The sequence below is a fragment of the Phycodurus eques genome, chromosome 2, assembly GCF_024500275.1.
Source record: "Phycodurus eques isolate BA_2022a chromosome 2, UOR_Pequ_1.1, whole genome shotgun sequence".
NCBI lineage: Eukaryota > Metazoa > Chordata > Actinopteri > Syngnathiformes > Syngnathidae > Phycodurus > Phycodurus eques.
This window is the reverse complement of record NC_084526.1, coordinates 20,788,470-20,813,951: the sequence shown is the minus strand read 5'-3', so window position 1 is coordinate 20,813,951 and position 25,482 is coordinate 20,788,470. Positions and strand designations below refer to the sequence as shown.

General features: G+C 39.0%; 1 protein-coding gene across 4 annotated transcripts in view; it reads right to left on the bottom strand.

Moving 5' to 3' along the window:
* Positions 1 to 4,352: 4,352 nt before the first annotated feature.
* ulk3 (unc-51 like kinase 3) overlaps positions 4,353 to 25,482 on the bottom strand; it is a 50,575-nt gene continuing 29,445 nt past the window's right edge. For 2 of the 4 annotated variants that reach the window (XM_061669585.1, XM_061669554.1), the window contains 3 exons: positions 21,084 to 21,131; positions 13,136 to 13,199; positions 4,355 to 7,091 (listed from right to left, as the gene is read on the bottom strand). In XM_061669585.1, the coding sequence (XP_061525569.1) occupies positions 7,075 to 7,091; positions 13,136 to 13,199; positions 21,084 to 21,131 (129 nt within the window). In that variant the 3' untranslated portion in view covers positions 4,355 to 7,074. Of the gene's footprint in view, positions 7,092 to 13,135; positions 13,200 to 21,083; positions 21,132 to 25,482 lie in introns of all 4 variants that reach the window. The other 2 variants (XM_061669565.1, XM_061669544.1) reach the window with 2 other exon arrangements.

Below are 25,482 nucleotides of genomic sequence, written 5' to 3'. Positions count from 1 at the left end.
ACCAGTTTTTCTTGACAGTTGTGCAAAAAGATGCAGAGTCCTCTAGCAATTAGAGCAGTTGGAAATGACTAAAAGAACAATAGTCCAGTGCAATGACCTTTGTGCAAAGAGCGCAGATACTTCAAGAAATTGATGCAGGTTAAAGTGACGAGTAGTGCAATAATCTGGGACAATGTTGATTGTGAAAATGTTGCAGATGCTACTCATGAGTAGCCAGTATTGGTCATCTCCAGATTTGCAAAAAGTGCAGCATGGCAAGACTACAACAGTGAGTGCACGAGTAATGTATACTTGGCACGACAGAGATGTGACAAAATGGGCAGCATGTTGCAATGGAGTTGTAAATTGACTGTCAAATTGACTGTTTAAGAAGTTAATGACAAGAGGGAAGAAGCTGTTGGAATGTCTACTTGTTTTAGTTTGCATTCTTTGGTAGCGCCTACCTGAGGGAAGGAGCTGGAGGAGGTGGTGACCAGGATGTAGAGGGTCCAAGAGGATTTTGCATGCTCTTGTTTAGTTCTGGCAGCATGCGAGTCCTCAAGCGTGGGTATGGGGGTACCGACAATCTTTTCAGCAGTTTTTATTGTCCGTTGCTGTTTGTTCTTTTTTTGTAGCAGCACCTAACCAGACTGTGATATATATATATATATATATATATATATATATATATATATATATATATATATATATATATATATATAGTGGGTATGGAAGGTATTCGGACCCTGTTACATTTTTCACTGTTATATTGCAGCCATTTGCTAAATTTATGAAAATTCATTTATTTCTTCATAAATGTAGACACAGCACCCCATGTTCACAGAACAAAAGCGAAATTGTTGAAATGTTTGCAGATTTATTAAAAAAAGAAAAACTGAAATATCAGACAGCCATAAGTATTCAGACCCTTTGCTGTGACACTCATATATTTAACTGGTGTTCTTTATTTTGTCTGATCATCCTTGAGATGGTTCTGCACCTTCATTGGAGGATGGATGCCTCTCCTCAGTGCAAGACACATGAAAGCCTGCATGGAGTCTGCTAAAAAACACCTGAAGGACTCCAATATGGTGAGAAATAAGATTATCTGCTCTGATGAGACCAAGAAAGAACTTTTTGGCCTCAATTCTAAGCGGTAGGTGTGGAGAAAACCAGGCACTGCTCATCACCTGTCCAATGCAGTCCCAATAGTGAAGCATGGTGGTGCTGTGGGGGTGTTTTTCAGCTGCAGGGACAGGACGACCGGTTGCAATCAAAGGAAAGATTAATGCGGCCAAGTACATGGATATCCTGGACAGAAACCTTCTCTGAATACTTATGGCTGTGTAATATTTCAGTTTTTGTTTTTTTAATAAATCTGCAAAAATGTCAACAATTATGTTTTTTTCTGTCAATATGGGGTGCTGTGTGTACATTAATGAGGACTAAAATTAACTTAAATTATTTTAGCTAATGGCTGCAATATAACAGAGTGAAAAATGTAAGCAGGTCTGAATACTTTCCATACCCACTGTATGTATGTGTGTATATATATATATATATATATAGAGAGAGAGAGAGAGAGAGAGAGCGAGAGAGCGAGAGAGAGAGAGAGAGAGAGAGAGAGTTGTAGGCTAAATAGGTTCATGTGGTGGAAATGAACTTTCAGGGTAAACTAAATTAGTGGGACTTCCACAAAAAGGAAAAGGGTCCTAATTAAAGACAAGGGCCCACACAGAAGAGCAGGGTTGCCCAACCTGTTGATCCAGGACTCTCAACTTCAGTTTGGGACTGATTTCTTCCCAGTGTGCCAGGTAAACACTATTAAGCTGAGCCTGGTTGGATATAAAAACACAGCACCATGACACCCCCAAAGCGACTTGTCCACTGATGTTTTTTTTCCAGTCATGTTTTAGATTAAGAGACAGAACATCACATTGGTGTTATGACATGATTTCATTTCCCACAATAATGCCACTCCTGGGCATGTTTTAAACACTTTAGTATTCTCTTGCATGTGTTTGTAATTCCGCAAATCCAGCCGGGAACAAAGCCTTCCAGCGGGACACTGAGAGTCTCAAAACACTGGTCGACCAAGTTTGTCTTGACAAAATTTTTTTTTTTTTTTAAGTTGAACTTGCTTTGACTAGTAAATTGACATTCTATTGTGGTATTCCTGGAACACCATGTGGCATTTCTTACATACCAGGTCAATTACCATACACCCTTTGAGTGTCCAAATATTTGAAAAAAAGTGACTTATAAAACAGACTGAAAATACATATATTTGAAAATAAGTTAGTAGGTTCACTCTTTCTTATTTAGCAGTTTTATTTAATTTACTACAGAGTAGTACTACAGAGTAGTTAACTTCTTTTTACACTTGTATAAGTTATGAGTGTCAAAATGTTAAATAAAAGACAGATTATGGAACTTTTTAATTGCTTGCCTGTAGGGCTGTTCACAAATCGGTGGTGCCTCAAATTGTCATTCGAGTCCACCGAAATACCAAACACTAATCAAAATTTTCAGATTCCAATCACAACAAATCCAAGACTGACAACATACTTATTCTGACAAGAGTTGCAAGTGCCGCCATGCCACATTTACTTAAAAAAATACAAAATATCTCAGCATTTTTAGCCCTTTTTAAAAAAAAAATTTTTATGGCCGATGCCATTTGTACTTACTGCGCATAGTTTCTGTGCATGAATGTAGTTGTCAAATGTATACGTGGGTGAAAGTTGATCTAACACAGCGGGGCAGATGACAAGAGCGTACTCTTTCTGGTTCAATAGATAATACTTTAATAGTTTTCAGTAGCTTTCAAATCATTGAATTGTATTTTTCATTTCTTTTGACTATTATTTTGGAATAGAACAAGGAGAAATGATTCGATTCTGATTCGGAAGTCATTCGCTTCTGTCAACCCCAAAAGCGAATCGGGATTTAGAAGGTGAGTCCGGTCTCTGGAGTGGCTACCCCTGCCTCAGGTGCTCAAATAAACAACCAAGTAAATCTTTTGTCAGATACCTTTTTCTGAAAACAGGTATGTGAGTCAACTGTTCAAGTTGGGTGCACAGATCAGTTGTGGTTTTATATTATATTATATATATATATATGATATATATATATATATCATATATATATATATCTCCATCCATCCATTTTCTGAGCCGCTTCTCCTCACTAGGGTCGATATATATATATATATATATATATATATATATATATATATATATATATATGTGTGTGTGTGTGTATATATATATATATATATATATATATATATATATATATATATAGTTAGTTAGTTGTGCACCGTATTAGTTGTGTAACTGACAATGTTAGCATTGTTTGCTACGGATAAGCGGCACATATGTGATTATTCGGCCAAGTTCAAGTGAAGTCAACATGGTGATGGTGGTCGTCATAGTAAAAAAAAGCAGTCCCCTGCAGAAGAGCGGGGTGAGCAGTGACTCACGTGCATGAGACTGGACTTCAAAACAGGATGATTTCTCTTACAAAGAGGATGTAACGTGCACTCTAGATTTTAAAGGTATTTGGGTGTTGTTTTAAAATGTGAAATTGTGGAAAATTGTTATATTATACTGAGAGATTGGACTTCACTCATTTACAGTGGGTATGGAAAGTATTCAGACCCCCTTAAAATTTTCAGTTATAGTGCAGCCATTTGCTAAAATCATTGTTCATTTTTCCCCTCATTAATCTACACACAGCACCACATGTTGACAGAAAAAAACAAAAGTTAAATTTTTGCAGATATATTAAAAAAGAAAAACTGCAATATCGCACAGCCATAAGTATTCAGACCCTTTGCTAAGTATTTAGTAGAAGCACCCTTTGGAGCTAATACAGCCATGAGTCTTTTTTGGGAATGACGCAGCAAGTTTTTCAATGGCTGCAATATAACAAAGAGTGAAACATTTTAGGGGCTCTGAATACTTTCCACTGTATTTCCGATGAAGACCCATTTTTTTCACTGTACTTCACAGTAACTACAATAATCAGTATGACACTTTTCCCTGACATTTGTATAAGTGGTGTAAATCTGTCAACATGCTTCTGGAAGCTTTTATGACCACTTGAGGTTACCACAGTGCAACGGTGTCAACTCCTTCAAACCTGTCAGAAAGGTAAAAAGGGGAGCAACACAAAGAAATAAAAACAATCCTTAGCTTTTCTTAGTCTGGTTCTTATGTGAAATATTTATATTCAGCATCTCCGTTTGTTCCCCAGTCTCGCGTATGAATCATATCATTATAAAATTTCCTTACTCTCCATTGCCAAGCCTTCCTGTCTCTCTCCTCCCCCTTCGTGGACGTGATCCAGCTGTTCCTGATGATGATGATGCTCCTGAGGCCCTGGTTCTCTTTTCACAACTTCTGGACAAAGACGAGCATTGGCTTGGCAGCATGCTGTTGACAAAACGTCTCAAGGCGGCGGCAGTTCAAACAACCGTTTTATTTCCCACCTGGCTTTTTTCCTTTAATAAATAAATGGTAATTATTAAAATGACAGCTGCATCAACATTCAAAACACTGAATTAAACAACAGAGTAGTGTGGAGGCACTGCCAACATACATATTTATACTTTAATCTTGTTTTCCCCCAAAATTAAAGCTATTTTGAAATATTACAGCATGTGTTTGAAATTAAAACAGTGTGCGCAGACCTCCAATGGTGAGGATTATCACTCCAAAGCCTCTCGTTTAGGCCAAGCGCATCCTGTCTGTGTGTGTCAATGTCTGTCTGTCTGTCTGTCTGTCTCTCTCTCTCTCTCTGACATCCACACCCACACCCACAGGCCAAATTTTCAACTGTAGAGTAAACAAGGCCAGGGCCGCACCTCTCCGGGTCTTCTTACACGGCGGTGGGAATGGCGTCCATCAGTGAAGAGGATGTGCGAGGATGGGTGGCAGTTGGGGGAATGTCAACTACAGTGGAGTCTCTAAAGTCCAATGAAGAATTCAAAATTTGACCAACAATTTCTGGAAAAGATGGAAAAAGCGGACACTGATGGTTTAAGTCCGAATCCAAAGAACTGTCTTTTCTTCGTTTTCTATTTTCGTGTTTTGCGTCACTTTCCTGGCGTTTATGTGAATAGACTTATTCCCCAAGCAAAGGGCTTTCTATTTTTTTTATTTTTTTTAAAGTGTTTAACTTTTTTTCCCCCTGAATTTTTCCATATATTATTTTGTGCAACTTCAGCTCAGTCAGCATCTTGAGGATTAACTCCACAAGTGTATTTTGCGTATTTAGTTTTTTTTTTCTACAGCTGTTTTTGTAACGGCATTAAAAAAGTGGTACAAGTGACGGGAAATGTGGTTACAATCATGGAACAGGAAATGGAAATTATTGCGACATAGGCAAGTGGTTCACATGCGTCTGTCCTGGCTGCTCAGTAAATTATGGCCAAAGTGACAACAATTATATATATAAAAAAAGACGTTACAGAAAGTACACCACCAAATCCACTGTGTTAAGTCTTTCTGTGAAGGACACTCATTTTCTGAAGAATATTCCTTCTAAGCCACACAAAACCTACACATAATAACATTCCCTTTTCTGGAAATGAGGCCTCTAAAGTTGCAAAAATCTTTGCAAAAAATTTTTTTTTTGCAATGCCACCACAAAAGGCTACTAGTGTGGGCAATGAGGGACACTCATTAAGCCATAGTACAACAGCAACGCGGATTCTGATTCTGATGTTCAATAAATATAACAGGAGGGTGAAGGGGTGTAAACAACTCATAGTTTTTAATTTTATTAAACAGTGTTTAACTTCTTTTTACATTTGTACGCCAGTTAATGCTACAATTATGCCTGTCCAATTACTCAAGATGGGGCCAGTTGAACCTGGGAACAGATTAATTCATTTTGCATTATTTTCCAATTCCAATTTTGTCCAGCATCATGGAAAGGATTGTTTGACCTTACAGGTTCCACTGTATGTACACGTTAGCAGAGGGTACAGTACAAAAGGGTCAATCCAACAGTATACACCAGTACCACCGGGATACATTTTCAAAGTTTTCTGCAAATACTTGTGATTTAAATCCCTTTGGCTTGTTGACCAGAGTGATGTGGTCAAAACACGTTGTCAGCAGAGTGTACAAATCCATTATGTTCCAGGTTTTGCATATAGTTAGTGATGGAGCAAAGGAGCTCACGTTTACATTATGATCACGCTGAATGTTAGCAGAGAAAAAGTCACAATAGCAGGCCAGATTTTATACTGCAGCTCCAAGTGCTTTTTTTGTACTGTCTATTTACATTATTTCTGCATGCACAGAGATCCATATTGGAAGTCAATAACTCCACAAGCCTCAAGACAAGCATTGACAAAATATCAAATATTACATACTGTTTAGTTGGCCTGGGCCTACTCTTGCTTTCATTGATTTAAAATAAAGTTAACCTCCACACTTCTCCACTGGCCACAGTCAGCAAATATTTTGCTTATTTAATGATAATACACATATTTAGCCCATGTTAAATTGTCTATGTTTTCACTGCAGTTTAGATTTACAGCATATTTTTTTTAATGTGTTTATTTGTGTTGCTTGAGCAGACACGGGTGTATTTTGAGGTCAAGCTGGCATTGACGGGGTACAGCACTCGCATGGACAGATATCCGACATCTGTTTTTTTTCCACATTTGGATGAGCTCTGATCAGATATCCGATTCTTGTGTTTTCTCTTCACAACGCCATAACGCACATCTCAACTGTGCCACTTCAGAGTAAAAAAAAAAATGCAGTGTAAGTCCAGCCTTAAAGGTTAAATGTTGTAAACTGGTTTCTTTGGAGGAATCTACAGTGTGTAAACTCAAAACCAAGTGTGTTGCAGTATTTAACCGGCTTGTAAAGCGCCGCTCCCTGTAGCTGCTACTTCACCTACAGCAACAACCAAAACATTGAGCGCTTCTGGCACGGACGAGCCCACAAGTGTGGGAGGTGAGGTCAGGATGCAGGTATGATTTGGCCTGGACCACAGAGCGCCATTGGGGTGAAAGCTTTGGTTTGGTAAGACTGTCCAAGCCAGCTGGTTTCCCGCCGTGGCTCTTCAGGTTTACTGCACACAGCATGCTGACACAGAAAGACAGAAAGGAGCAATTATTATTTACTGTACGATATCCTCCAATGTGACTCTCAATTAATCAATTATAATAAATACTACAATGGGACACCTTCATTGACACTCAACACTTGGATATGCCTGATATTTTTTGTTATTACTGTCATGTATACATCAATTGAAAAATTGAGGAAAATACTGATACAAGCTGACATCTGAGAAAGTCAACAAATGGTAGTACACCTTCCAATTCCCAGAATCTTATAGATTTTATTTTATTTTTGGAATAATCCAACTACCAACAAATATAATATTTTTGGGAGGAGATACGGTAATCTTCCTTAAACCTGATTATTACATGAAATTAACTGAAATCTTTCACCCATATTTTGTCAAAATATTTCATTTTATTTAATAATAACCGTAAATATTACAGGTTAAAACAGTTAAATAGTAGTGGTAATAGGAGTATTTGAACCTAGGGTTGGGCGATTATGGAAAAATCAATAATAACAACTATTTTTGACTGATATCAAAATCACAATTAATAACTACGATTATTCAATGATTTCAAAACTTAGTATTTATGTAACTACCAAATTTATACTTTAAATATAACTTAAAAGAACAACCTAAAAACAAATTAGTAACAAGTAAAATAGTAACATATTAAAAAATAGAAATAAAAAAATAAAAATAAATACAGTCATGGGTAAAAAATGTACACGCCTCAGGTGACTGTATTGTCTATTATATATATTTGTCGAAAAAAAATTCTTCTCTCATTATTCTGGCGAAATCACAATTAAATTTAGATTAATTGCCCAGCTTTATTTTAACCCTTTAAAAATGAATATAAAAATAATAAATAATAATAAATAATATATTTTTTTCTACAATGTTTACAATTTCATCCTGCCAGATCCCTCAACAAAGTTTATTTCACTTATTTATTTGCATAATTCTAGTAAACTATAAAATCAACCCTATTTCTTGCAGGATATAATTCAAGAAAATATTTTTTTAATACAAAACCTACAAAAATAATTTACCCACTATGTACATTGTATTATATATATATTATTATATGTATTATAATTATTGTTAGATAGGGGTCTTTAAAAAAATTATAATTTATGATTACAAAATGTGTAAATAAATGTTTCATAGTGGTTTAATGAAAAATATATTAAAGTCCAGGGACATACCGCATGTACAATTAATTAATCAAAGGGGTTGTACTAGACGCCTCAGTTCATGAACATAAATTCATTGTCATTCTACTAATACATTTCAGACAATTATAAGCCTCCAACACTTTGGGGAAGGCCCTTTTTTGGCCTGTTTTCAGAAAGCAAGGTCCATAAAGTCATGTTGGATGAGTTTAGTGTGGACAAACTTGATTTTAAGACTCCCTAACACACCTTTGGGATGGACTTGAACCGGGAGTGTGAACTCCATATTTTATCCCATTTTCATTGTGTATAAGTTGAATGAGCATATATATATCCCAATACTTTTGTACTCATAGTGTATGTGCTGTGTGTGTACATATGCTCTTTGTGAGACGTCAGCGTTTGCTGACACGCGGTAGCTGCTTTTGGCTGCATGCCAGCCTGCTGTGGCTAGGTGTGGTTTTTATTAAAATAACTTCAGCAGGAATAAGAAGAAGCCACATACTTTGCGAAATTCGAGCCACCTCTACAGTGAACCCCGTACAAAAAAATAAAAATAAATACAAATTAAAAAATCCATAATTCTGCAGGAATTTCTGACTAAACACAGGACACTGTCCAGGCTTTAAGAAACCACTATCCATCTCGGAGAAAACCATAGGACGGAAATGTACGGTCACATTCATAACATTGACATTGACACATTTCATCTTTTGGCTCAAAAAACCACCATGATGTATTTGAAATTACACAAAAAAGCTTTAAACTGCAGACTTTCAGCTTTAATTTTAGGATATTTACAGTGCACCCCCTTCTCAAATTCTTATTTTTTTGCATAGTTTCCCCACTTTGTTTAATTCATCAAACAAATAAAAATATAAGATGAATATACCACAGGTAAAGATACCATGCAGTTTATAAATGGTGATTAAATTTACTAAGGAAACATTTTTTCAAAACTAAATGGCCCCGTGGGAAAAACTAATTGTCTTATAATTGAACTCCGGTATGATAAACCATTGGAGGGGGAGGCAATGACTTTTTTACACAGGGCTATGTAGGTTTGGATTTTTCTCCTCCCTTAATAATAATAAAAAGCATTTAAAAACTGTATTTTGTGTTTAATTGTGTTGTCTTTGACTAATATTTCAATTTGTTGATGGGGAAACATTTAAGTGTGACATACTTGCAAAAAATTAGAAATCAGGAAGGGGGCAAACACTTTTGCACATAACTGTAACTTAACTGGGGTTTATCCTACCGGAGTTCAGTTTCTCTCGCCACACCCAGGCCTGATACTGCTACAAATTTTCTCAATCAAAAAAATCACTTAAATCAGACCTGCCTGACAAAGTAGACCAAAAGATCCTCAAAAGCTAGACATCATGCCGAGATCTAAACAAATTAAGGAACAAATGAAAAAGAAAGTCATTGAGATCATTCACTGTGGAAAAGGTTACAAAGCCATTTTTAAAGCTTTGGGACTCCAACGAACCACAGTGAGAGCCATACTCCACAAATGGGGAAAACAGAGAACAGTGGTGAACCTTCCCAGGAGTGGCCGGCCGAACAAAATTACCCCAAGAGCGCAGTGATGACTCATCCAAGTCAGGTCACAAAAGACCCCTCGAAAGGATCCAAAGAATTGCAGGCTTCACTTGCCTCACTTAATGTCAGTGCTCATGACTTCACCACAAGAAAGAGACTGGGTAAAAATGGCCTGCAGGACAGAGTTCCAAGACGAAAACCACTGCTGAGCAAAAATAACATTAAGGATTGTCTCAGGTTTGCCAGAAGACATCTCAATGGTCCCTAAGACTTTTGGGAAAATACTCTGTGGTCTGACGAGACAAAAGTTCAACTTTCTGGAAGGTGTGTGTCCCATTACATCTAGCGTAAAAGTAACACCACATTTCAGAAGATGATGATCACACCAACATTAAAATATGGTGGTGGTCGTGTGGTGGTCTGGGGCTGTTTTGCTGCTTCGGGACCTCGAAGACTGATAAATGAAATCATGAATTCTGCGGTCTTCCAAAAAATCCTGAAGGAGAATGTCTGGCCATCTGTTTGTGACCTCAAGCTGAAACAAACTTGGGTTCTGCAGCAGGACAATGATGCAACACACACCAGCAAGTTAATCACTGAATGGCTGAATAAAAAATGAAGACTTTCAAAGTCCTGAACTGAATCCTACTGAGATGCTGTGGCATGACCTGAAAAAGGCGGTTCATGCTCGAAAACCCTCCAATGTGGCTGAATTACAACAATTCTGCAAAGATGAGTGGGGGAAAATTTCTCTACAGTGCTGTAAGAGACTCATTCCAAGTTATCGAAAAAGCTTGATTGCAGTTGTTACTGCTAAGGGTGCCCCAACCAGTTACTAGGTTTTAAAATAATCAGTCACTCACTTCAGTCAGGCGAGTTTCCTATATCTCTTCAAGTAGCTGCCATTAAGCCTCTGTTAAAAAAAATAGAACGCTGGACCCTTCCATGTTAGCAAGCTATCGACCCATCTCAAATCTCCCTTTTATAGACAAGATTGTTGAGAAACCTATTTTAGAATCAACTTAGCAATTTCTTGAACTTAAATGGACTTTTTGACAAATTTCAATCAGGTTTCCGAACTCATCACAGTACAGAATCTGCTCTTAAAGTGCTAAATGATATAAGGTTGAATATATTGACTCAGGAAAGGTGTCAATTCTGGTCTTGTTGGACCTCAGTGCAGCTTTTGATACAGTAGATCATAATATACTCCTGAACAGGTTGGAAACCTGGGTAGGACTAAATGGAACAGTTCTTCAATGTTTCCGGTCCTACCTGGAGGAAAGGAGTTATTTTGTAACCATTGGAAGTGTTCAATCTCATCGAAATGGGGGTCCCTCAAGGGTCAGTTCTTGGACCCCTCCTGTTCAGCCTGTATATGCTACCCTTGGTTCAAAATGTTCAGACATTTTATTTTGACCATCATATCTATCCAGATGACACAGTTATATCTAGCTGTGTCTCCATATGAGTACAGTTCAATTGAGGTGTTGTGTCAAAAACAGATAACTGGATGAGCCAAAGTTTTCTTCAATTAAACTACAATAAAACTGAGATAATTGTTTTTGGCAATAAAGAAAAGAGTACTGCTGTTAGTAAATACCTGGAGTCACTCTCTTTAAAAACCAAAGGCCAAGTCAGAAACCTTGGTGTACTGAGAGATTCCGACCTTACTTTCAACAATCATATCAAATCAATTACTAAAACTGCCTTCTACCATCTGAAGAACATATCCAGAGTGAAGGCTTGCATGTGCCAAGCAGACCAGGAGAAGCTCATCAATACTTTTATCTCAAGTAGACTTGACTATTGTAATGGTCCTCTGACTGGACTCCCTAAAAAGAGCATTAAACAGCTGCAGCTCATTCAGAATGCTGCAGCTCGGGTTCTGACCAGAACAAAGAGGTCAGAGCATATTACTCCAATTCTAAAGTCTTTACACTGGCTTCCAGTCAGCTTTAGAATAGATTTGAAAGTTCTGCTGCTGGTCTATAAATCACTAAACGATTTAGACCCTGAATACATGAATGAAATGCTAATAGAATATAAACCCAGTAGGGCTCCGAGATCGACAGACTCGGGTCAAATAGTGGAGCACAGAGTCCAAAGCAAACATGGTGAAGCAGCATTTAGCTATTATGCTGCACACAAAGGGAATAAGTTGCCACAGAAGTGACATCAGCCCCAAGTGTGCATGTTTCTAAGTCCAGGTTAAAAACTCTTCTTTTTTCCCATGCTTTTTAGAACATTTCCACTTTTAAATTATATTTCTTGCACTGTACGCTGTTTTAATTGTATTTTTATTTTATATGTTTTAAATATTTATAAGCCGTTTTTCTTTTTAAATGCTTTTAATCATGTAAATCACACTCAGTTACCTTGTGCATGAAATGTGCTATATAAATAAATTTGCTTTGCTTTATCAACTTTTGATGATTCTTTTTGGGGAAAAAATGCACATTACGTACAAGACATTATGGTTTTAAAAAAAAAAGGTTGAGAGTGAACCACGAGTGAGAAAAGTTACTTTCTGCTTGTGTCATTTCCGTATTTTACAGTGTTGGGGGAAATGACACACCACTCATACTACTTTACAGCTTAAGACCGCTTATGCACTGTACACATGACCGTACACATGAGTACGTTTAACACCTTCCGATTAAAGTCAGCAAAGGCTGGATTTCTGGATGTCTCTAAAAGATTATCCTGAGCAATTATCCTGTGGTGTGGGGTGTTTTAAGAGGAATTTTCCTCCCAGATCTGCTCAGGAAAACATTTAAGCCAACAATCATAAATGTTAAATGTGTTCCGTCCTCTCTTTTCTATTACTTTTCCACCCTTCAAACCTCGTTCCGGCCGACTGCAATTTTCAATAAATATTCATCATAATACAAATAACCACAGAGGCAGTATATAAAACTCCACTGCTGCACATAAAAACTTTCTGTCATAAAAAGGTATTAAGATCCTCCATTCTGCATGACCAAGCAGCGGAGCAGGACAGGTGAAACAAAAACAAAAAAACAAACAAAAAAAAAGGTTTAATATTCACAATAGCAAATCCTTGTGTGTGTGGACAACCACAGCACAGTCTAGTTTCTAGATAACCTAACAGTTAGCTTTCTTTTTCTACAGCTAAACTTTCTCTGGCAGTCTGGATGCCCTGGGGCACCGTGCTGCCTCTCACAGGTCAGTCTTGGTACCACAACAGAGATCAGTATGTGGTGTGCTGCGTTGGTCTTCTTCAATCCACTATTCAGTATAAGAGTATTCAAAAGTTTAAAAAAATCACCATGTATATGCTCTTCACTTGAAGACAATATGATACTCACAGCTTCTGACGGAGTCTGCTAAGGTCTCCCGATCCAGCGAGGCGTCCCTTTGAGTCTCCTGCATCTGAAACAAATTCAATTCTGACATGTATCATACAAAATCAATGGTAGACAACCTGAAGGGAAAACATAACATTCAATACAAACCCAATTCCAATGAAGTTGGGACATTGTGTTAAACAAATAAAAACAGGATACAATCATTTGCAAATCATGTTCAACCTATATCTAATTGAATACACTACAAAGACAAGATATTTAATGTTCAAACTGATAAACTTTATTGTTTTTAGCAAATAATCATTAACTTAGAATTTTATGGCTGCAAAATGTTCCAAAAAAGCTTTTCTTTGAACAACATTCAATAAACGTTTGGGAACTGAGGACGCTAATTGTTGAAGCTTTGTAGGTGGAATTCTTTCCTATTCTTGCTTGATGTACAGCTTCAGATGTTCAACAGTCCGGGGTCTCCGTTGTCGTATTTTACGCTTCATAATGCCCCACACATTTTCAATGGGAGACAGGTCTGGACTGCAGGCAGGCCAGTCTAGTACTCTTTTACCGCACTCTTTTACTACGAAGCCACGCTGTTGTAACACATGCAGAATGTGGTTTGGCATTGTCTTGCTGAAATAAGCAGCGGCGTCCATGAAAAAGACGTTGCTTGGATGGCAGCATATGTTTCTCCAAAACCTTCATGTACCTTTCAGCATTAATGGTGCCTTTCCAGATGTGTAAGTTACCCATGTCATTTGGCACTAACAGCCACATACCATCACAGAGGCTGGCTTTTGAACTTTGCGTCCATAACAGTCCGGATGGTTCTTTTCCTCTTTGGCCTGGAGGACACGATGGCCACAATTTCCAAAAACAATTTGAAATGTGGACTCGTCGGACCACAAAACACTTTTCCACTTTTCATCAGTCAATCTTAGATGATCCCAGAGAAGCCGGCGTCATTTCTGGGTGTTGTTGATAAATGGCATTTGCTTTGCATAGTAGTGTTTTAAGCTGCACTTACGGATGTAGCGCCCAACTGTATTTACTGACATTGGTTTTCTGAAGTGTTCCTGAGCCCACGCGGCGATATCCTTTCCACATTGATGTCGGTTTTTGATGCAGTGCCGCCTGGGGGATCGGATCGAAGGTCAAGGGCATTCAATGTTGGTTTTCGGCCTTGCCGCTTACATGCAGTGATTTCTCCATATTCTCTGAACCTTTTGATGATATTATGGCCCGTAGATGATGAAATCCCCAAATTCCTTGCAATTGTACATTGAGGAACATTGTCCTTAAACTGTTCAACTATTTTCTCACGCACTTGTTCACAAAGAGGTGAAACTCTTCCCCTGCTTGTGAATGACTGAGCAATTCAGGGAAGCTCCTTTTATACCCAATCATGGCACCCACCTGTTCCCAATTAGCCTGTTCACCTGTGTGATGTTCCAAACAGGTGTTTGATGAGCCTTCCTCAACTTTCTCCGTCTTTTTTTTCCACCTGTCCCAGCTTTTTTGGAACGTGTTGCAGCCATAAAATTCCAAGTTAATGATTATCAGTTTAAACATTAAATATCTTGTCTTTGTAGTGTATTCAATTAAATATAGTTTGAACATGATTTGAAAATCATTGTATTCTGTTTTTATATATGTTTAACACAACGTTCCAACTTCAAGGGAATTAGGTTTGTATAAACATATATAACATCTGTAACTCGTAGTAGTATTGCAACGGCCCACCCTAAATCACATTTCGGTACGTACTTTTGTTTTAAGGTCACCATTCTGTTCACATCGAGTAGAGTCGGGACATTATGAAAAAAACAGTGCTTTTTTCCCCTTTTGTGTAAACAGTACCGTATTTAATTACATTTAAAATGAAACGTAAAAAAACGCTTGCAGTGAGTTCCCCAATAAATCTAAGCTTCTCAATTAAAAAAAAAAAATACATATATAACAGCTTCTATTTATCTTTTCTCTTTAGGAAAGTACATCATCAATATTTTGTCGTCTTAGAAAAACAAAGGATTCAAACAGAGCAAAAGACAGTGAGCCTTGATGTTAACATATAATGCAAAATGCTTTAGATGGGTTAATTAGCATTGATTTACAGTAGTTGCAAACTCTCAAACAGCTGCTAAATTAACACACATGCAGCAGTAACACATACAAACAAACCACACAATACTCAATGTATATTCTCTCTGCTCTGTGGGAACAATGAAAATGTGGAATGTCACGAACAAACCTGGAAAACAGGCTAGCTGTCTTCCTATGTATGCTATGCTAATGAACATCACAACAGTTTAATGGCATGATTGTTAGAAGTCAAACTTTCTAAAATGTTGTTTTCTTTATGGCCGGTGTCTTCAGACAAAAGTTACAGGTATATCATTTATTTATATAAATATGATATATCTAAACAGGAATGAAGCCTAAACATTGAATATTGTAATTATGGTGGCTCTGTGGTGACATCTTGTGTTAAAAACAACACATTGTAGATATTTAAAGTTTCGACGGTTGCTTTGTCATGCCCCCTTTGCCATTCACCCAAACCGGGAGGAAGTCCTGAGACCTGTTTTGCCGAATGCGAAAGTACAGTAGGTTGCACATATACCGGATTACTGTAGTTTGGCTGTGGATCTTCTCTGCCTCTCGTTCTTGCTTTAACTACACTGCATCTCTATCACTGCACCTCAGTGCTGTCTGGAATGTTGCGGCACAACATGGTAATATACTAAAGGCGCACAAGACCAAATTCGGACCTGCCTATATACTGTAAAATCCAATAAAAGAAATTCACATAAAAATCTGCAATATAGCGGGAGTGTGAATGATGAACCATTACATACAAAGGGAATTCTGTAAATCCATGCATCCGACCATCAGTTTTCCATGGTGCTTGTCCTGCTTAGGGTCGCAGATGAACTGGGAGCCAGCCAATCACAGGGCGCATATAGACAATCAATCAATCAATTCACACCTAATGATGACGACAATTTAGCCTTCAATGAACATAAACATGAATGTGTTTGGAAGAGGGTTCCTACAACTTAAGTTAAGTTAAATTTATGACTTTTTAATACCATTTGAAATTAAATTCAAGACCAACTTCACAAGCGATTGGCTGTCGACCAGTTCAGGGGGTACCCCACTTCTCGCCCAAAGATAGCTGGGATAGGCTCCGACATTCCCGCGACCCTAGTGAGGATAAGTGGTACAGAAAATGGATGGCTGGATGAACCAACTTTACAATACACACAAATGGAAAAACATCAATTAGGCAGGGTTAGGGACTAGAGGCTGACATCTTTCAGGAATTCCACCGTGTCTCGCTGGATTCCCGCAGGATGGGAGTGAACTTCACTATTGATCACGTGATTGGGCAGGAGGGGGAGCGAAGTCATGGGGAGCGGGAATTGTGATAAAGTCACCAGGAATTGATGGGAGTGGAAATCATGAGACAGGTTATATTTTATCTTAACTTCAATCAAATGGATATTCGAACATTTCCCCTAAGCATCGAGCTAATCATTGTTCACTCGGGATTGGGATCAATCTCTGTGGGAATGAGTGGGATTGAGTGGTATATTTTCAAAAGACGTGAGATTGGGCAATATTTTTTTAAAATGCGGGATTGGGCGGGATTTTTTATTTTTAAACACTCCGGATTGGGAGCAATCTATGTGGGAGTGGGAGGAAGGAGGATTTATTTTTTTTCCCCCCAAACACTCACTTGGGATTGACCGGGAGTGGGATAACCTCTGTAGGAGTGGGAGGGGGTAAGGGTTAGTCAACATCCACTCTCGTGTCAGCCTCGATGAGGGACAATTTTATACAAATGTTTACTTAACATAAAACATGACAGTTAAAACGTTTGCAGAACAGCGTTTGCTCCGCAGATGCACACATCTGGGACAAAGGGAAATTTAACTGTTTACTACATTTGCAAGTCTGCAAGTTAACAAGCTAGCGAGCTAAGGACTAGAGCTAAAAAGCTCACTCGACTGCAGCGACATCGTTAAAACGTCAGCACTCGGGAGTTGTGTGTGTTCCCTACATAACACACACACGCCCACACACACGGAACAATTAACCGTTTATAAACCATAACCACAGCGGCACACATCAATATTCAGGCAGTAGTTGACTTCATTTTAAAAGTCATTTGATTGACAGGTAAAGGTCTCACATCAGCACCAACAGCTCAAGAGCAGGCCTAGTTTAATATTTTATTTATCCTTTATTTAACCAGGTAAAAGCTTATTGAGATAAAATCTCTTTTTTAAAAGCAGACATGCAAACGCCAAAGGCATGAAAAAGGTGACCAAAAAAATAAATAATTTAGGAGGGTCTGGAGGGATCCCCCGAGCCCCCACAGAGATATTTTTAATTTTAAAATAAATTAAGCAATCTGGAAGACTCTAAAAAGTACAATACAGCAGAAAAACTTATTGACACGGCTCAAGTACATATTGATGTACAAATTTAAGATTAAAATTTAATTTGCCTAATTTCTTTGCTTTGCCTCCAAATTGAGCCAGGCTTATCTCCACCTGCACCTGATGGCTGCTTCAAGCTGTATCACATGAATAGCATCGTCCTCTCTAAGCACTCTCATTCTGGAAAATAATTGACTAAAATAATTTTCTGTTTCACTTCATTTTTCACTATTTCCAACTTCAAAGGCTAATTCCAAATGCATCTTCCAGGAAAATATTAAGTAGAATATTTTTTTATTGGCCATTTCTGAATTTGAAGTTAGTTCATCCTGTGTTGTGACATAATCCTTAACAGCGCTCCGTCGCTTAATACATTTAACATTAGTAAACTAATTAGATCATTTTAGCCACTTTTCCTAATTAATACAAAATGTACTAGCGGATCAGCGCTTGTCGCCGATGTTACGTGTGCTTCGCGGTTCTGCTGGGACCACAACCAGGGCCAAGACCCGCAGCACCTCAACGCGAAAATAGAAAAGACCAGCGCAACAAAAACCACACTGGCTGATCTGATGAGCAAAAATGTTGCTTAAACATAAGAGTAGCAATAGAAGATGTCTGCTCCAAAGGTGGGTAGAGTAGCCCTTGTCCTCAAGTAAGAGTACTGTTACTTGACAATAATGTAACTCAAGTAAAAGTAAATAGTAGTCCTCCAAAAAATTATTTGAGTAAAAAGTAGAAAATTTAGTAAAGTAAGAGTACTGTTACTTGACAATAATGTAACTCAAGTAAAAGTAAATAGTAGTCCTCCAAAAAATTATTTGAGTAAAAAGTAGAAAAATTATTACTCAAGTACTGAGTAACTTTTTTTTTTTTTTTTTTTTACCACAGCATGAATATCAATTAAAAACAAATGAATAGAATACAATGTGAATGTACAAATTCTGCTGTTGATGCGTGTGTGTGTGTGTATGCGCAGTCAAAACTCCCAAAAAACATCTGTAATTTACTGCACGGTGTTTTCTCAAGTTATAAGTGAGCTGAAATATCCACATTTGGCCAAACAGTGCCAGACAAATACTACAATACATGAAAGCTGTTGTTTTTGTTCGTCTAAATGTAAACAAGAGTAGTGCGCCATTGGCTTCATGGTAACAACGACCTTCCCAACATGGCCGCCACGTATGCACGACGATCAACGGAGCAGACTTATCTCATGTGAATACCTATGTCTGGGAAGCCCAATGGAAAACATTACATGAAGTCATGTGACTTTCTTGTCGTTTGATTGGTGAACTAGACTTAAACGTCACTAGCGCTGAAATTGGATGACGCAAACAGCGCCCGATGCGGACCTCAAAGTCGTAGTCTCGCGCACAAAATGGTTGGTAAATAAGCAATAATTGATGAATAAAAGTAGTGAGCGACATTTAGATCATTTTACCGGAGTAAAAGTACCGTGACTGGAAGTTTTTTTCTGGTCTCGTCAACTCCTGTGACTTCGAGCGCCCAGGCGGAACCTCAGGCCGCCGCAGAGTAATATTCCCAATTACATCTGTGTGTTGATGGTGGATGTGTGGAATGGCTCTAGCTGCCAGCGTTCAAGGAGTGCGAAACAGCCTATGACATAAGTGACGACGTCGCCCCCCCCCACACACATATATGATTTATGTATATGGCCTATTTTGAGTTCAGAGCGGCGAATTTCGCCGAAAAACGACTGACTGATTTGCATGTATGCAAAAGCCAAGAGGGAGCAGATATTATACAGTACGTAAGACGTCAACATTCATACTATAAAAATAAAAGACTAAAAAACAACAGTGATATTAAAATGCTTGGCATTGGATTGAAAAACAGTGACGAAGCCCAAATGCTTTCGAGTACTTACATGGTGTTTTTTTAGTCATTCAAATTTGGTGTGCTTTAAGACATTTTTGGGCCTGTTTAGTGGATTAATGACTCTATACCTATGTGGCAGTGGTTTAATATTTCTTTAAGTGCAGTTTTAACGAACAGAGCAGAGTCTGATTTATTCATAGTTTTTATATATCTAATTTATTGTTCTACATTACAATGCCAATGTTCAATGTTCTTTAGAATTGAAGGTTCATTGTTCTTAAAAAGGGTGTACCACTACTTTAATTATTATGATCTATAATAATAATAATATAATAAAATAAACATAAAAAAATAAAACATCAACAATACGATCCTTTATCATGATAGTTTTTTGGGGAAAAAAATCTTTCTAAAAAATTTCCTATTGTAGCAGGCTGAAACAGTATATTGAGAGAGAGAGCAAGAGCAATGGATAACACAAAAATATGGTACAAATTGTACAAATAAAAATCTGCAACATAGCGGGGCGGCGATGCAACAACCCCATCATATAGGGAAGGATTACTGTAGCTGTACTCTGTGATGATAAGTTGCAGTGAGTCATTGTTCCAGGGCTAGGACTCATTGCTTCTAGACGTGCATCCTGGGACTCACATAGTCTCAACTGTAAAATGATCTCTGCGATTATTATTATTATTATTATTACATATGGCACAGAAAATCCTGGGCTGTTCCATGTCCCATGAACTGTGACCCCAAATATCTTGACTGGATGTGATCTTTGCTCCAATATCGGACATGTACTTTAAATCCAGTTGTTTTGATTTTGTGGTCTGGTTGACGCTCTCATCAAACATTAAAACAAACATACCGTTATTAGCATTTGCGACAAGCAACACTAAATATACAGGGCTAAGCCAAACTTGCTGATGTAGGCTGTCTTGTCGGAACTGCATGCAAACAAGTGGGCAATGTCAGAGTCTGGGAACATTGCATGGAATAAGCCTACAATTCCCTCAATTGAGTTGTATTATTGGTGTTTTGTCACAGTGTTTAGAGTAGTCGCTCAGTGGCATAGTAGCTCTGCTTTCAGCGTAGGCATACAGTACAGCCAAACATTGACCGGAGAAGATGCGGTGCTGCTGTCCCGGATGTTGATAGCTGGTGTGGGGGTGGGGGCGGAGGTATGGTGGAGACGAGAGTAGAATAAAACTGGGAAATACCTGGTGTTTGTTGGCAGCTTGATTTTGAGGCGTTGTGTTTCACGCTATGCATGTGACTCCACTGCCTTCACTCCGATCGTACATTTCTTGCACAAAATACACTGTGCCTCGTACGCACTGCCCGGTACAGCTTTCAGAGCCAATTTTCATTGAATTTACACTTTCCCATCCGTGTTGCCAAAGTTGCTACATAAACGATGTGCATCTGCTGTTCACATTACAATTGAAACCACATCACTGTTTTGCTCGCTAGTTCCAAGCCATGCAAGCACAAGGTGCCCATGCAAACACCACACAGGAAGGCCCAAACTTAGATTCGAACCTAAAACCTCTCAGCTGTGAGAGAGATGTGCTAACCATTAGACCACGGTGCCGTAGAAAAACAAGAAAATAAAACGGGAATTTTTAGACTGCCACTAACTGAAAGCAAAGCACCCTAACCTTGATGTTCTTCTTGAGGTACTCAGCTCTGCTCATGAGGCTTTTAATCTGGAAAGAGAAAAGAGAGGTGGTTAATCACAATGTTTTTATGACAGAACCTTTGGCACCTGATGCACTCTGTAATCCTAAAATTACACACACAAAACAAAAACCAAACATTTTGAATATTTGAAGGAAATACACCAATATCACAGAGGAAATGACGGGGTCACAAAGGAGAATTAATCCGTCAAGTAGCAAAATGAATCAGCGGACGCAACGCAATCAACACCGGCAGGATATGAAAGAGGCGGAATCATACGCGGTGGACATAATAACAGCTGGCATTCAGTTGCATTATGGGTAGCATACAGTGTTTTTCTGACTTGTACTCGGCAGCAAAAGACAGGATGTCTGAGTTTCTGCTGCAGCAGTGTGGAATGTGCGTTATTATTATTATTTTTTTAAACTCTGGTTAGACCTCCAAGCTCTCGGAAGTGCAGTGCCAACTTTGCTAGAGTAGAGAAACTGCAAAAACATTTCCGAAGGCACACGTGTGCTATTAGGCTAGGGGGGTGGGGGGGCGCAGATCAGGAGAAAGTAACACAGAGCTTTGCTTGTACACTGCTACACAATGAGACCTCCGTGGTTAGTTTCCATACGTTCCCTTAAAATATCGCGATCTGGCACAGCAAGTAATCATTTTGACCACAGTTTTTTTTTAATTTTGTATTCTGCCCTCGAACCACAAGGCTTTAATCGGTGTGCGCAATAAACATGGAGGAACTTTGCGCGGGTTGCACTCTCTCCGTGTTTGAACAACCGTCTTGACATTAAATCAGTTTACACAGGATACATCACAATGAGGATTCCAGTCGACAAAAGATTTAGTCTGCTGGGATTGCCAGTGCTCACTTGTTAGAGCTGGAGACGGTTTATTCATTCATTTATTTTCTGTACTGCTTATCCTCACTAGGAGTCGCGGGCGTGCTGCAGCCAGCTGAATCTGGGCGAGAGGCGGGGTACACCCTGAACTGGTTGCCAGGCAATCGCAGGGCACATATAAATAAACAACCAGTCACACTCACATTCACACCTTTAATTAACCTACCATGCATGTTCTTGGGATGTGGGAGTACCCGGACAAAACCCACGCAGGCACGGAGAGAACATGCGAGGCAGATGTGCTAACCAGTCTTCTATCGTGCTTCCACCGAGTTGGTTTATTGTTGTTGAAAATGTTTGTGGTTGTGTTCATTCACACTGTGCTCCACATTATTATGCATAGAGGATTTAGTTAAATAAACATTTGATTTTGTTTCTTGGAATGTTTTTGCCCATGTTATTTCTCCTGTTTGTTTCAATCATCAATATCAATTTCAGACAGAGTCAGAGCAATTTGTATTGTCCCTCAGTGGGGAAATTTGCTGTGCAGTGTAGGGTGACAACAACAACAATCATGCCAACAGACATAAGCATTTTAATTGCAGGGGGATAAAAGAAAATTCAAATGTATACGGTTTGGCCCTCAGAAGCCTACTAGCACCGTCCAAAGGGGTTCATTGTCTGAACCACGTACAGTGGGCACGGAAAGTATTCAGAAATGTAAACATTTACATTTTTCACTCTTTGTTATATTGCAGCCATTTGCTAAAATTAAGTTCATTTTTTTCCTCATTAATGTACACACAGCAACCCACATTGACATAAAAAAACATAATTGTTGAATTTTTTCCAGCTTTATTAAAAAAGAAAAACTGAAATATTACACAGCCTTAAGTATTCAGACCCTTTGTTCAGTATTTAGTAGAAGCACCCCTTTGAGCTAATACAGTCATGAGTCTTTTTGGGAATGATGCAACAAGTTTTTCACACCTGGATTTGGGATCCTCTCCCATCCCTCCTTGCAGATACTCTCCAGTTCTGTCAGGTTGGATGGTGAACGTTGGTGGACAGCCATTTTCAGGTGTCTCCAGAGATGCGCAATTTTGTTTAAGTCAGGGCTCTGCCTGGGCCATTCAGTCACAGAGTTGTTCTGAAACCACGCCATTATTTTAACTGTGCGCTTAGGGTCATTGTCTTGTTGGAATGTGAACTTTCGGCACAGTCTGAGGTCCTGAGCACTCTGGAGAAGGTTTTCGTCCAGGATATCCCTGTACTTGGCCACATTCATCTTTCCTTCAATTGCAACCAGTCATCCTGTCCCTGTAGCTGAAAAACACCCCCACAGCATGATGCTGCTACCACCATGGTAATGATGATGAGCAGTGCCTGGTTTTATCCACACATACCGCTTAGAATTAAGGCCAGAAAGTTCTATCTTGGTCTCATCAGACCAGATAATCTTATTTCTCACCATCTTGAAGTCCTTCAGATGCGAGATTTCATGTGTTTTGCACTAAGGAGAGGCTTTCGTTGGGCCACTCTGCCATAAAGCACCAACTGGTGGAGGGCTGCAGTGATGGCTGACTTTCTAGAACTTTCTCCTATATCCCGACTGCATCTCTGGAACTCAGCCACAGTGTTGGGTTCTTCTTTCCTTATATCACCAAGGCTCTTCTCCTCTGATTGCTCAGTTTGGTCAGACAGCAAGCTCTAGGAAGGGTTCTGGTCCTACCAAACGTCTTCCATGTAAGGATTATGGAGGCCACTGTGCTCTTTGGAACCTTAAGTGCAGCAGATTTTTATTTTTATTTATTTAATTTTTTTATAACCTTTGCCAGATCTGTGCCTTGCCAAAACTCTGAGCTCGTCAGGCAGTTCCTTTGACCTCATGATTCTCATTTGCTCTGACATGCACTGTGAGCTGTAAGGTTTTATACAGACAAGTATGTGCGCAACACAGCTGGACTCCAATGAAGGTGTAGAACCATCTCAAGGATGATCAGAAATGGACAGCACCCGAGTTAAATATATGAGTATCACAGCAAAGGGTCTGAATACATATGGCTGTGTGATATTTCAGTTTTTCTTTTTTAATAAATCTGCAACAATTTCAACAATTCTGTTTTTTTTTTGTCAATATGGGGTGCTGTGTGTAGATTAATGAAGAAAAAAATGAACTTTAATGATTTTAGCAAATGGCTGCAATAAAAGGGGGTCTGAATACTTTCCGTACCCACTGTATCCTCACTAATCCCCACCCTCAATATTGCGATTTAATATGCAATTAAAAATAATTGCATATTAAATCGCAGGGCCCTCTTCTGTATTTTTCAACAAACACAAGCAATAAATAAATCTGTATTACAATAAACAATATCAGATTTATCATCCATCCATCCATTTTCTGAGCCGCTTCTCCTCACTAGGGTCGATGACAGCTATCCCAGCTGTCATCGGGCAGGAGGCGGGGTACACCCTGAACTGGTTGCCAGCCAATCGCAGGGCACATAGAAACAAACAACCATTCGCACTCACAGTCATGCCTACGGGCAATTTAGTGTCTCCAATTAATGCATGTTTTTGGGATGTGGGAGGAAACCGGAGTGCCCAGAGAAAACCCACGCAGGCACGGGGAGAACATGCAAACTCCAAACAGGCGGGGCCGGGGATTGAACCCGGGTCCTCAGAACTGTGAGGCTGACGCTCTAACCAGTCGGCCACCGTGCCGCCCAGATTTATCATACAGTACAAAAATGATTTGGTCTTATAGGTTAGGCTTACACTAAATAAAGGCAAATCAACAAATTAATATCAAAGAGAGTTTATTTATTTACTTATATTACAGTTGTAAACTTTGTGATTGGATGACTGGTTGGAGGGATGTGATTGGATGAGCAGACGAGGGGAGTGCACACATACATGCAGTGTCCGTGAGTGTGTGTATGTGTGCGTGTGCATGCGTGTGTGTGTGTGAGAAAGAGAGAGACAGAAGGGAAGATGGTAACAACATAAGCTTGTTCTTTTGGCGTGGTTACGGCCCGTTTTTTTTTCTTCCAAATTGCAGCCTATGCAATTTTGATATTGCATTGTACTACATTGCGATAATGCAGCCCTATGGGGGGCACAAGTCAGTGCAAACTGGAGGCCGGTCCCAAGCCCGGATAAATGCAGAGGGTTCCGTCAGGAAGGGCATCCGGCTTAAAACTTTGCCAAACAAATATGAGCGTTCATCCAAAGAATTCCATACCGGATCGGTCGTGGCCCGGGTGCCCCACAGGTAGGATGTGACCAAGAGGTGAAAAATAAATTTTGGAAGGAGCTCGACGAAGTAGTTCTGAGCATCCCAGACAGAGAGAGAGTCATAATTGGTGCAGATTGTAATGGACATGTTGGTGAAGGTAATAGGGGTGATGAAGAAGTGATGGTTAAGTACGGCATCCAGGAAAGGAACTTGGAGGGACAGATGGTGGTAGACTTTGCAACAATAGTGAACACTTTTTTCCAGAAGAGGCACGAACATAGGGTGACCTACAAG